Source organism: Sinohyriopsis cumingii, chromosome 4, assembly GCF_028554795.1.
Source record: "Sinohyriopsis cumingii isolate HCF-2022 chromosome 4, ASM2855479v2, whole genome shotgun sequence".
Classification (NCBI taxonomy): Eukaryota; Metazoa; Mollusca; class Bivalvia; order Unionida; family Unionidae; genus Sinohyriopsis; species Sinohyriopsis cumingii.
This window is the reverse complement of record NC_142964.1, coordinates 25,609,091-25,624,049: the sequence shown is the minus strand read 5'-3', so window position 1 is coordinate 25,624,049 and position 14,959 is coordinate 25,609,091. Positions and strand designations below refer to the sequence as shown.

Sequence of the window (14,959 nt, the reverse complement as noted above, 5' to 3'; positions counted from 1 at the left end):
GTTCTACAGAACAATTTTGTTATGTGTATGTCAAGAGGATGGTATTATTATCATTGTTTCCAGATTGCCTGTATCCAAAATGTGCCCAGTCCCCTAGCAGCTGTTTTAGCCATGTGCAGTCAGTCCATTGTGTTTTGTCCATTCATAGTTGTTTTGTACAACTTCTTTTCAAACACTGCTCAACAGAATTCAAATTTTTTTAAAGAGAATTCAAAAAAATTTAAAGAGAATTAAATTTTTTTAAAAAGAATTCAAAAAAATGTAAAGAGAATTCAAAAACTTTTAACTTTTAAAGAGAATTCAATTTTTTTAAAGAGAATTCAAAATTTTTTGAAGAGAATTCAAATTTTTTTAAAGCATTCTGGCATGAAGCTCTTTATATTTGTTCAGTGATGCCGTCAGATATTACTGAAAAATCCACTCAACAGTATTCAATGCAATTTGACAGAAAATATCCTAGCATGATAGTCAGATGATGCCACTACCCCATCAGATACAGCCATCATTGCTAAAAGCCTTGAATTTTTTCTTAAAAACTGCTCAACAGAATTTGACCAAATTTGACAGAAAGTCTGTCGTTTATGATTTTCAACAATTTACAAACAAGGCTCATCCAGCATGGCATGGCTGTCATGACTAAGAAACAGACCCAACTGTTATTGACTTCTCAGAAGCTGATTAGCAGAAACTGATTGAATTTTTCTGCAAATGTACCCAGCCACAAGTATTAAATATGTAAAATTCTTTAAATTATCTCTTTAAAAAACTGCTGAACATACATTTGATGTAGAGCTATCAGGCATGAAGGGATTTTAAGTTGATGTCATTGATACCAATCTGCTGTCAAATATGGCTGATATTACATAAACCGAATGAACTTTATACACTTCTTAAACTAGACGGGAAGTATCCTATGTTGAATGCCTTTAAGATTTATATATATGATTTGTTCCATTCTAAGAAATGGCTGCTATTAGTAAAAATAGAAAATCATTTACACAGCTCTATAAAAAAAATCTGCTAAATGGAATTGGACCACTATGGACACAAAGTGTCTTGGCTTAGCGGTCTTTCAGTATTGGACAAATGACACTGATGTGCTGTCAGATCTGGATAAAGATATACCGACTTGAGAAGCATTGAAATGTTTGTTGTTATATAACATACGAAATCAACAGAACTGGAAAACAGTTTTAACATATAGCAGCCAACTGCATTCCTGTTAGGGTAAAGTAAGGGGAAGTAACACGATAAGAACTATTTAGAATGACAGGTTTAGGTTTTGCAGAGACTAAAGCATCAGACCATAAATGTTGTTATGCATCTTTGAGGCATGCCAATAACTCTTTTACTCAAGAAAAAGCGGCAGGGGAATTTGCTAATAATATAGTGTATCATCTAAACTGAAGAATTGAAAGTGTCTATGATGCACACCAATAAATGCATCAAAATTTCTTTGTGTATTTGATTAATTGCACGAACGATTTTGTTTTAAGAACATAATTTATTTTGTAAAATCCATGTTTGAGTTTATGAATTTACTTGCATTGTGTGTTTGCTACAAACTTGACCACATTTGTAATTCTTGAATATTTTGAAGGAAGGTGAACAGTTCTGGTTCTGGCCACCATTAATAAAAGTAGAAATACCTTTAAATGACTACTGATAAACTGCTTAGCAGGATTTGATCAGATTTGATAGAAAGTATACTCGGATAATGGGCATTCTGTTTTGTCCTTATGGTGCTGATCCACAATCAAAGATGGCCACCAATATTTAAATTAGGGTAAAAAACAACTATTTATTGACATTTCAAAAGATGCTGAAAAGAAAACATTCTGGTATAGAACAGTTTAAAGTTGTACATGTTAAGCTGACTTGTTATCAGGTATGACAAACATACTAATAAATACAACTTCTTGTGAAATACCACTCAACAGAATTTGACCAAATTTGACCAAAAAACCTCTGGCATAAGCACTCCTCAGATTCATACAAAATATGCCAGTTTATATCAGATAGGGCTACCACTGCAAATAATCTCACCAAATTACAAAACAAAAAGCATCTTAGTGTAAATTTCTTTCAAGATTTTACAAGTGATGTCTTGCACCATCAAATATGGCAGTTGTTACTAATATTAGAAACCCTTTAAATGACTTCTTAAAAGCTGCTTATTAGAATTTGACCAAATTTGACCAAACGCATACAGGCATGATAGTCTTTTATATTGGTACAAATGGTGTTGCTCTGCAATCACACATGGCTGATATTACTAAAAGTGGAAAAAACCATCAGATATTGCTTAGAATAATTTGACCAAGAGAGAAGCACATTGGCATTAAGAGCTTTCAAATTTATAGCAACGATGTTGATTTGCCATCATTACTCTAGGTTGAAAGCCATTTTGACAACCACATAAAAATGCCTGAACAGAGGTTGATTAAATTTGATAGAAACACCGTAGCAGGAAACATTTTCAAGTTTCGTACATATGATGCCAATCTACTATTTAATGTGCTCTAACTTGCATGCCATCCATATTTATACCATTCATGCCTATCCATCATTGAACATGCTCAACAGAAACAAAGTTAGGCAAACATATGCAGTTTTATCCAAAATACCTCTACAAAACAATGTGTAACTTTGACAGAAAGCTACACAGTTTTATCTAATATGGATGAAGGTACAAAATTATGACAATCCAGATATCCAGATTTATTGGCCATTTGCTCTTGCATTTGACAGTTAGGCAGATTTCAGCCAGATGAACAGTCTTTCCCACATTGGCCTCTTCTTCTTCATGATTTACTGACCAGTTGAAAATCATACTTTTATTCAGTAGAAAGCAGCACTAATCCTCAACAGAAAATAACATGTTTGTTTGGATCCAACCTCTTTACTCTTTGATAAGTTAAAAAGTTGAACAGGTGTGATTTGACTAGTTCCAAAAGAGGTCACTTTCACTACAATATCTGAGTTATTTCATACATGAAACTGTTTCTAGATGATCCAGTATGACCTGTGTTGGTAATGTATTTTCAGATGATCCAACATGACCTATGTTGATTTTTGTGTTTTAGATGATCGAACATAACCTGTGTTGAGTTTGTGTTATCAGATGATACAACATGACCTGTGTTGAGTTTGTGTTATCAGATGATACAACATGACCTGTGTTGAGTTTGTGTTATCAGATGATACAACATTACCTGTGTTGAGTTTGTGTTATCAGATGATTCAACATGCCCTGTGTTGAGTTTGTGTTATCAGATGATTCAACATGCCCTGTGTTGAGTTTGTGTTATCAGATGATACAAGATGACCTGTGTTGATCTTGTTTTTTTCCAGATGATCCAATATGACCTGTGTTGAGTTTGTGTTATCAGATGATACAACATGACCTGTGTTGAGTTTGTGATATCAGATGATACAACATTACCTGTGTTGAGTTTGTGTTATTAGATGATTCAACATGCCCTGTGTTGAGTTTGTGTTATCAGATGATTCAACATGCCCTGTGTTGTGTTTGTGTTTTCAGATGATACAAGATGACCTGTGTTGATCTTGTTTTTTTTCTTAAGATGATCCAACATGACCTGTGTTGATATTTTTTTTTTTAGTTGTTCCAACATGACTTGTGTTGATGTTTTTGTTTTTAGATGATCCAACATGATCTGTATTGATTTTGTGTTTTTAGATGATCCAAAATGACCTATGTTGATTTTGTTTTTTCAGATGATCCAATATGACATGTGTTGATTTTTTTTGTTTTTAGATGATCCAACATGACATATGCTGACCTACATTGATTATTTGCATTTAGATGATTCAACATGACCTGTGTTGATTCTGTGTTTTAGATGATCCAACATGTCCTGTGTTGATATGTTTTTTTCAGTTGATCCAACATGCCTTGTGGTGATGTTTTTGTTTGTAGATGATCCAACATGATCTGTATTGATTTTGTGTTTTTAGATGATCCAAAATGACCTATGTTGATTTTGTTTTTTCAGATGATCCAATATGACATGTGTTGATTTATTTTTGTTTTTAGATGATCCAACATGACATATGCTGACCTATGTTGATTTTTTGCATTTAGATGATCCAATATGTCCTGTGTTGATTTTGTGTTTTTAGATGATATTTAGATGATACAACATGACCTGTGTTTATTTTTGGTTCCAGATGATTCAGTTTAACTGTGCTGAATTTTTTTGTTGGTTTTGAATTTTGAGACCAAATTAGTGTGTAAGTAAAATATACTAGGTGTAGAGGAATTGCAGTAGTATGGTGTTCAATGAAATTGTTAAAAAATGAACAGAACAAACCTGTTCTTGATTATGAAATGAATATGATAACATTTGTATGTAAAAATACTGTCCTTTGATTTCCCTCATTAGTTTGGTTTCATTGTAAATGTTATTTATGTGTGGGATTTAATGACATTTTTCAATTGCATTGTCTCAATTCATCACAAGCATCATCTATTATGTTGTTAATGGAGATCATCAACTGAAATATTTGTAGGAGAAACAGAGAGTTTTGAACATGTTCAAGAAGTTGAGGGAGGAGCAGAACATTCGAGTCTTTCCAGTTCCAATTGGAGATTGTAATAAAGTGAGTATAGATACATGGACTGTCAATAGGTTCAACTTTCTCAGCAACTTGTCAAATCAGATGTTTTTGAAAAATTAATTTGTTGAAGAATGTCCACTTTTTGCAACATCAATGTTTACCGAGCAATTCAGAATGTTATGATTATTACAGTACTCTGCCATCAGTTTGACATTGCTTTTTACATGGTATGTGTATTGAATGCTATCAATACTGTTATGTGTATTGAATGCTACCAGTGCTGGTATGTGTATTGAATGCTATCAATGCTGTTATGTGTATTGAATGCTATCAATGCTGGTATGTGTGCTGGTATGTGTATTGAATACTATCAGTGCTGGTATGTGTATTGAATGCTATCAATGCTGTTATGTGTATTGAATGCTATCAATGCTGGTATGCGTATTATAATGCTATCAGTGATGGTATGTGTATTGAATGCTATCAATGCTGGTCGGTGCATTGAATGCTATCAATGCTGGTATGTGTATTAAATGCTATCAATGCTGGTCTGTGTATTGAATGCTATCAATGCTGGTCTGTGTATTGAATGCTATCAATGCTGGTATGTGTATTAAATGCTATCACTGCTGGTATGTGTATTGAATGCTATCAATGCTGGTATTTGTATTGAATGCTACCAGTGCTGGTATGTGTATTGTAATGCTATCACTGATGGTATTTGTATTGAATGCTGTCAGTGCTGGTATGTATATTCAGTGCTATCAGTGCTGGTATTTGTATTGTAATGCTATCAATGCTGGTATGTGTATTCAATGCTATCAATGCTGGTATGTGTATCGAATGCTATCAATGCTGGTATGTGTATTGTAATGCTATCAATGCTGGTATGTGTATTCAATGCTATCAATGCTGGTATGTGTATCGAATGCTATCAATGCTGGTATTTGTATTGAATGCTATCAATGCTGGTATGTGTATTGTAATGCTATCAATGCTGGTATTTGTATTGAATGATACCAGTGCTGGTACGTGTATTGTAATGCTATCAATGCTGGTATGTGTATTCAATGCTATCAATGCTGGTATGTGTATTGAATGCTATCAGTGCTGGTATGTGTATTGAATGCTATCAATGCTGGTCTGTGTATTGTAATGCTATCAGTGCTGGTCTGTGTATTGAATGCTATCAATGCTGGTATGTGTATTGTAATGCTATCAATGCTGGTATGTGTATTCAATGCTATCAATGCTGGTATGTGTATTGAATGCTATCAGTGCTGGTCTGTGTATTGTAATGCTATCAATGCTGGTATGTGTATTCAATGCTATCAATGCTGGTATGTGTATCGAATGCTATCAATGCTGGTATGTGTATTGAATGCTATCAATGCTGTTATGTGTATTGTAATGCTATCAATGCTGGTATGTGTATTCAATGCTATCAATGCTGGTATGTGTATCGAATGCTATCAGTGCTGGTATGTGTATTGTAATGCTATCAATGCTGGTCTGTGTATTGTAATGCTATCAATGCTGGTCTGTGTATTGTAATGCTATCAGTGCTGGTCTGTGTATTGTAATGCTATCAATGCTGGTATGTGTATTGTAATGCTATCAATGCTGGTATGTGTATCGAATGCTATCAGTGCTGGTATGTGTATCAAATGCTATCAGTGCTGGTATGTGTATTGAATGCTATCAATGTTGGTATGTGTATTTATTGCTATCAATGCTGGTATGTTTATTGAATGCTATCAGTGTTTATTGAATGCTATCAGTCCTGGTATGTGTATTGAATGCTATCAATGCTGGTATGTGTATCGAATGCTGTCAGTGCTGGTCTGTGTATTGTAATGCTATCACTGCTGGTATATGTATTGTAATGCTATCAATGCTGGTCTGTGTATTGTAATGCTATCAATGCTGGTATGTGTATTATAATGCTATCAATGCTGGTATGTGTATTGAATGCTATCAATGCTGGTATGTGTATCGAATGCTGTCAGTGCTGGTCTGTGTATTGTAATGCTATCAATGCTGGTATGTGTATTGTAATGCTATCAATGCTGGTCTGTGTATTGTAATGCTATCAATGCTGGTCTGTGTATTGTAATGCTATCAATGCTGGTCTGTGTATTGTAATGCTATCAATGCTGGTATGTGTATTGTAATGCTATCAACGCTGGTCTGTGTATTGTAATGCTATCAATGCTGGTCTGTGTATTGAATGCTATCAATGCTGGTATGCGTATTGTAATGCTATCAGTGATGGTATGTGTATTGAATGCTATCAATGCTGGTATGTCAAAAGACATGCCATCACTAATCTTTTCTGTGATCTGTTCCATGTGTCAGTAAGTGATGGCCAACAACAAGCTTGTCTTCTGTATAGTCAGTGAGCTTCCTTTACAGGGATAAAGTCACTGATCTACAGGTGGCTTTAGTGGAGTTATTGATTCCAATACATATTAATACTTTTTGCAATACTATAAATGTGTATTGCTATATGATTTTTCTGGATGATACACATCTCTAAAACCATTAGTGACTAAAATTTCAATTAAATTGCAGTGAATTGTTGAACTGTTTGAAAACATCTGACCGAATGTATATTTTCATTTTTTTTAAAAATCAGTTACTTTTTGCACGGTGATAGAATCTTAATTATGCATGTGATGTTTAATGTTTGCCATATTTAGTAAGAATTCGTATGTTGCTAGTAGAATTAAATGTATTTTTTATGTTGTCTTTAAGAACTAAATCATAATGGTATTTTCCAAGTGTCATTTTTCAGAGTATTTCTGTTATAAATGTTATTGTACCAGTCAAATCTATTTTCAGGACTTCTTACAGAAGATTGCCAGTGCTACTAATGGCAAAGTTGTTTCTGCTGTTAACTGGAGAAAACTGTCAAATTATCAAAAACAAGTGGTATGATATTACATTTGTTTATGTGTAATGATATCTACCAAAGAATAGACATAGATCTTCCCATGTGTAATAGGCTGGTACATCAGGGTCTGTGCTGTTTATTCAGCCTTACAAAATGGGCACTAATGTAGCAATCTATTATGGGATGGCTTGGGTAGATTAGACCTACAACTGGGTCTATGCTGTTTACTCACCCAAAAAAAAAACTTTAATTAACCTAACAGCTTAATATGGGATGGCTTGGGTAGAGTAGACCTAGATATTTTCTTGCATAATGCTGCTTACTTTACCTGTAATTGAAAGTGTAACAACACAGGCAGCCTTTCTTTGGAATGGCAGAATTGAAAGTGTAACAACACAGACAGCCTTTCTTTGGAATGGCAGAATTGAAAGTGTAACAACACATGCAACCTTTCTTTGGAATGATAGTAGAGGTGGTGGCAGGTTTTTGTTCTATTTGGGGTCTTTTTTGAAAAGTGATTGTTCAGTTTGCTAAAATGGAGATTTATATGATATATTTAACTTAAAATGTAGAATTTTAACTGGAAAAGGGGGTTTCAGAGCCCCCTTCTCTCCTGAAATTTGCCAATGGATGGAAAGTTTAGTCATATGCTGCTCCATGTATGATGAACTTTAAGCACTAATTAAAACTGTAAGTGAGGTAAGAATTTTAAACTTGTCATGGGTTGGATTTGCATTCACTCACGTACAAGAACAAAAATGCCATTAACAGAATTGAGTGGTGATTACATTGATATTGCCAAAATCGTTTTGTTGGAAATTATGGAATAGAATTCACTTTAGCAACAAATCAGCAAAGAATTTTTTAGAAATAGCAAACAAAATCAAAGTAATATGATATATACAAATTGCACTCATAATCAAGGTATATGTCATCTATAGAAATAGCATACAAAATCAAGGTAAACATCATCTATACAAATAGTACACATAATCAAGGTACACATCACCTATAGAAATATACAAAATTAAGGTATACATAACCTTTAGAAATAGCACACCAAATCAAGGTAGACATTATCTGTTGAAATAGCATACAAAATCAAGGTACACATTATCTGTAGAAATAGCACACAAAATTAAGGTACACATCATCTGTATAAATAGCATACAAAATTGAGGCATACATAATCTATAGAAATAGCACACAAAATTGAGGCATACATAATCTATAGAAATAGCACACAAAATTAAGGTACACATCATCTGTATAAATAGCATACAAAACTGAGGCGTACATAATCTATAGAAATAGCACACAAAATTGAGGCATACATAATCTATAGAAATAGCACACAAAATTGAGGCATACATAATCAGTAGAAATAGCACACAAAATTAAGGTACACATCATCTGTATAAATAGCATACAAAATTGAGGCATACATAATCTATAGAAATAGCACACAAAATCGAGATACAAATCAGATCTACGTCTGTGCAGTTTGTTACAACTAACCATTAGACCAAACAACAAAGACTGTGGTCAGCTATCACATTGTGCTATTGTAGATCAGGGCCTGCATTGTTTTCAGTTGGATCCAGCTTTATATGCAGGTTTATACAATAATATTTTTTGTTTTAGCAAATATTATATTATACCCATTGGCTTGTTTTAGCAAATATTATATTATACCCATTGGCTTGTTTTAGCAAATATTATATTATACCCATTGATATGTTTGTTTACACTGGAACTGTTTTCTTATATGCATTGTTTGAAACTAAAATTTCATGAGGTGATATCAAGGAGATAATGTTACATCCTAGTGGATATCAAGGAGATTGTAGATAATGTTACATTCTAGTGGATATCAAGGAGATTGTAGATAATGTTACAACCTAGTGGATATCAAGGAGATTGTAGATAATGTTGCAACCTAGTGGATATCAAGGAGATTGTAGATAATGTTACATCCTAGTGGATATCAAGGAGATTGTAGATAATGTTACATCCTAGTGGATATCAAGGAGCTTGTAGATAATGTTACATTCTAGTGGATATCAAGGAGATTGTAGATAATGTTACATCCTAGTGGATATCAAGGAGATTGTAGATAATGTTACATTCTAGTGGATATCAAGGAGATTGTAGATAATGTTACATACTAGTGGATGTCAAGGAGATTGGTGATAATGTTACATCCTATTGGGTTATGTAACAAGATAAAGTAAAAACCCAACCATCATTCAATATCCCAAAATAAAAATTTATTTCCCTAAAATATAAAATTAAAGTGAAGGAATTAAAAATAACTTAAGTGATTATATGAATTCCTAGAATTTCTAACCGGACTGTCAGTTTCACATTAATCCAGAAATGATTCAAATGTATTCTGATTGAAAGTTCTAAAATGCTTATGTGCTAATGATGCAACACTGTTCTAATATCCAAAAGTTTTTACATCAAGGGTAACCCAGTAAGGTTGAATTGTACTAAATTTCTAAAATATTTTACATAATCCAATGAAAGTAATTAAATGTGCAATTTCTGGAATAATTTCATGATAATCCAGCAATGTACTTTCTGTTTCAAATAAATAGTTTTGCACTCGTCAGCTTCAATGAACAAATTATAAATAAATCATATTTCCTCTCATGGCTCTTACAAATCCGACTGTAACTGAAATGCTGTATTCTTAATACACTTAAAATCATGACATCTGAATCACTAGAAAAAATTCCAGGTATTTAATTTATTAAGCATTGTCATATATCTTAACAGTCATGATCAGACTTTTTATAATTAATGAGCCTGTTAGCAACTAGGGTATGCATGATATAATACAAATGTGCTCCAAGGATCACATGATGTTGACATAACCTCCATTCAACTAAATTGTTGACCTACTTTGTACTGGCCTATTTTGACCAAAGTAGTTGTTGACATGAACTTGATGATCGACCTTCATTTATGAATGGAAATTTCCTAACATATTTTACATGTACTTTTACTATTGTACAAGCCAGCCACTGAATTAAAGAACTACAAAATAAATGTCATAAACCCAAATGACTTAATTAGACTATATTATAAATTAATATATGATAGAGATATCCGTAACAATAATATTTATCAAATAGTCAAGGAGTTTGTAGATAATATGAATCGAATAGTCAAAATAGTCCAGGAATCTGATGTATCATGTTTGTTTAACATGTATCACAATATTAGAGTAGGTGTAGGTAGCAGAATATGGTACATTGTTTAGTTTATATGGCAGTGTTAGAGTGGGTCTAAATAGGCATATTGAGTACCTTGTATAACTTATATGACAATGTTAAAGTGGATGTAGTATTTCACTCTATGGTCTTAAACTAAATGACAGAAAAAAAGCAAAACCCAACGAGTTTTGTAAAATTCAGCCAAATAATTTATTTCGTTAGAATACAAAGTGAAAATTTAAAAAGAACTTACTTTATTGTGAATTAACTCCCAAGTAGTCCTAAATGTTCTATCACAAGTCTCGGAGAGAATAGTGTTCCAAATAAATTCCATTGGTGTTCCAAATAAATTGAATGTGTTGATGTGCCAGTAGCATCAGATGTGCCAATGTGCCAACAGTCTTAATGCATCACATTGATACAATCCAAAATGCCCTTGAATGAAACACTATAATTCCAAGCTAGTGATTTAGTCCTAAGTGAATGTTCACTTTGTCATTCCAATGAATAATTTAAATAAATAAATTCTCTCAGATTATAACTGAACACAACTTAAAGCTTGATTCCAGTTTGGATGTTAAGATAGGAATGAGATATTCAGAAGTAAAGAAATTTTACACAAAAAGCTATTTTATATACAAGTTGCTCTTAGAACATGCTTAATTTCTAAATAAAGTTACACCATGAACTCAACATCTGTAAACATGTTTACCTTCAAGTAATAATTATCTTAATGTATAATCTTTAATCATAGATAAAAATGAGGAATGTAATATGTTGTTTATAGAAAAAATACCTTAGTTAGGTAGACCCAAACTCCTACCTTTAATTATGGACAAAGGTCAATCACACAATGCAAATTAAATATACATGACATGTTATATATATATATATATATATATATATATATATATATATATATATATATATATAGATATATATAGATATATATATATATATATAGATATATATAGATATATATATATATATATATATATATATATATATATATATATATATATATATATATATATATATATATATATTGTTGCTTGATGATGATAATATTTCAAAAATGTTAATACATCTATATTGTTATGTGCTTAACATTAACTTTGAAATGGTCACAAAAAGGAAATGGAAAACTTATATGCATATATATTGTTGGAGACACTTCTTGGAAGCAGGGTTGACTGTATGTGATCTATTGACATTGATGTATGGGATAGACTCATGTTGGTGACGACAAACATCATAGCTTCATTTTACAATAAAATGTATGCCTTACTATCAACCAATATGTCCAAACATAAGAGCAATAATAAGTAGTAAATTATCATTAAAAAATACATTAAAGGCCAACGTCTTGTTGTCAAATCTGCAAATTTTGTTTTATAACAGCTGTATACAATGTATATGGATATATATATGTATGTGTATATATATATGTATGTATGTATGTGTATATGTATGTATATATATATATATATATATATATATATATATATATATATATATATATATATATATATATATATATATATATGTGTGTGGGTGGGTGTGGGTGGGTGTGTTTAGGTATATTTCCTAGAGATTACTATATGGTTTTATGTATTTATATATCTCATCTTGTAAATGCATTAGTTGATGATGTATTTCTGTTGCTTGAGTTCTCGTCTATGCTGTTTCTCATAATCTTATGATACGTATGATCCATATTTTATTAACCTGATGTAATCTTTGTTGAAGAGGTAAAGTCAGTTAGACAGTCAGTCATAGATAAATGCATGCATGCATGCACGAATACAAGTATATATATGCACAGACACATGTGTCATGAAGAAAGAACTACATATATTACTACAATGGTATAAGTTTTCCATTTCCTTTTCATTACTATTTCAAAGATAGTGTTAGGTACATAACAATATAGGTGTATTAACATTTTCAAAATATTATCATCATCAAGCAATTGTTAAAAGATCAGTGCCATGCTAAGCCAAATGCTAGTTAGCTCTGATTACAGATTTGCACAATTGCAGGTATTGAGATATTTTGTTTTGTCAATATAGTAGCTGAAACAGTAGTACTGTTGTATTTTTGTCATTTTTCTGTTGTATTTCATGATCTTGTATTATCCTGAATTTGATAAATCTGATGTAATCTCTTTTGAAGAGCAAATAAAGTCAGTCAGCCAGTCAGTCATCCATCCATGCATCCATCCATTCATCCATCCATCCATCCATCCATCCATCCATATATTGTGTACCTTGTATAACTTATATGGCAATGTTAGAGTGGGTGTAGATAGTAGAATTGGGTACTTTGTACAATTTAAGTGGCAGTATTAGAGTGGATGTTTACAATAGAACTGGGTACCATATGTAAAAAAATTCTTGTGGCAGTATTTGAGTGCATATTTACAGTAGAATTGGGTACCTTGTATAATCTACATGGCAGTGTTGGGGTGGGTATTGATAGTAGATTTGCGTTCCTTGTACAACTTAATTTGACAAAGCTTGGATGGGTTTATATGCTAGAATTGGCTAACCTGTGCAACTTAGTATGGGAGTGCTTGGGTTGGTGTACATAGTATAATTGGGTGTCCTGTGTAACTTAACGTAACGATGCTGGAGTTGGTGTAGATAGTATAATTGGGTACCCTGTATAATTTAAGGAAACGATGCTGGGGTTGGTGTAGATAGTATAATTGGGTATCCTGTGTAATTTAAGGTAATGATGCTGGGGTTGGTGTAGATAGTATAATTGGGTACCCTGTTAATTTAAGGAAACGATGATGGGGTTGGTGTAGATAGTATAATTGGGTATCCTGTGTAATTTAAGGTAACGATGCTGGGGTTGGTGTAGATAGTATAATTGGGTACCCTGTTAATTTAAGGAAACGATGATGGGGTTGGTGTAGATAGTATAATTGGGTACCTTGTGTAATTTAAGGTAACCATGCTGGAGTTGGTGTAGATAATAATTGGGTATCCTGTGTAATTTAAGGTATCCATGCTGGAGTTGGTGTAGATTATAATTGGGTATCCTGTGTAATTTAAGGTAACGATACTGGAGTTGGTGTAGATAGTATAATTGGGTACCCTGTGTAACTTAAGGTAACCATGCTGGAGTTGGTGTAGATGGTATAATTGGATACCCTGTGTAACGTAGTTAATGATGATGAGTTGGTGTAGATAGTATAATTGATTCCATTTTGTCACTAACATGGAAATGCTGAGGTGGTTGTAATAAATATGGGAACTACTTGAAGCAGTGAATAATTTTTTAACACATTGAATGAACAACAAAAATACATACTGCTTGCAAGATATTTCTGACTTTCTTTGTCTTAATACAGGATATTTTTATTACAATACAAGATACTTTGTTATAATACAGGATATTTTTGTTACAAAACAGGATATTTGTTGCAAGCTAGCTGTTAAGAAGATGAATCCTTTAATGTATTTACTATACCATGCACATATTGAGGATGCAGAGGATGCAAGCTCTGCTGATATGGTAAGTCTAACAATTTGTTGTTACCTACAAAACGTTTTTTTAAATATTTAAAAAATATAATATATTTTTCAAATTTAAAATTAGAAAATATAAGAGTCTCAGAAGATGTAAGTATGAGTACAGAACTGTAACTAATGTTTTGTTTGCTTTGATTGATCGATTGATCACTTGATTGATTGAATTGATTGATTTTTTAATTTACTGAATCAATGCATTTGTCCCATAAATACGAGTAAAAAAAGACAATCCGATCAGATTAATTCAGCATATAACCAGATGTTTACAAATAATGTTGAAATAATATGCATGAGAAAATATCCCACATGGCATGACTGTCTGATCTCAAGACTTCAGTAGCAACTCAAGATGTATAAGGATATATGTATTAGTCACAGCAGTCTTGACAAGGTTAACAGGGTTTGCACGATACTTTGAAAAGTACATGAAAATCGTTTTTACCTTGAAAAGTACTTGAAAATTGTTTTTACCTTGAAAAGTACTTGAAAACAAGCCTCAGTCCTTGAATATTATAAAATTAATTGTCAAACGAATGTACAAAAATTTCTTTTCATACGATTACATCATGTAATCAAAATAAAACTATTTGCTATTGGGTGGTTTATAACATGTGACCAATTAGATATTTATAATTGCATATGGACCTAATTATAGAGAGCATTATAAAGTGCGCAAATCTTTTCCAGTGATCATTCTTCTTCTTTGAATTATT

At 32.3% G+C, this 14,959-nt stretch overlaps 1 protein-coding gene across 2 annotated transcripts in view; it reads left to right on the top strand.

Moving 5' to 3' along the window:
• The window catches only part of LOC149800832 (uncharacterized), a 155,576-nt gene that overhangs the window by 82,489 nt on the left and 58,128 nt on the right, over window positions 1-14,959 (top strand). For both annotated transcript variants that reach the window (XM_089954837.1, XM_089954835.1), the window contains exons 13-15: window positions 4,537-4,626; window positions 7,429-7,518; window positions 14,128-14,229. In XM_089954837.1, the coding sequence (XP_089810963.1) occupies window positions 4,537-4,626; window positions 7,429-7,518; window positions 14,128-14,229 (282 nt within the window). The remainder of the gene's footprint in view (window positions 1-4,536; window positions 4,627-7,428; window positions 7,519-14,127; window positions 14,230-14,959) is intronic.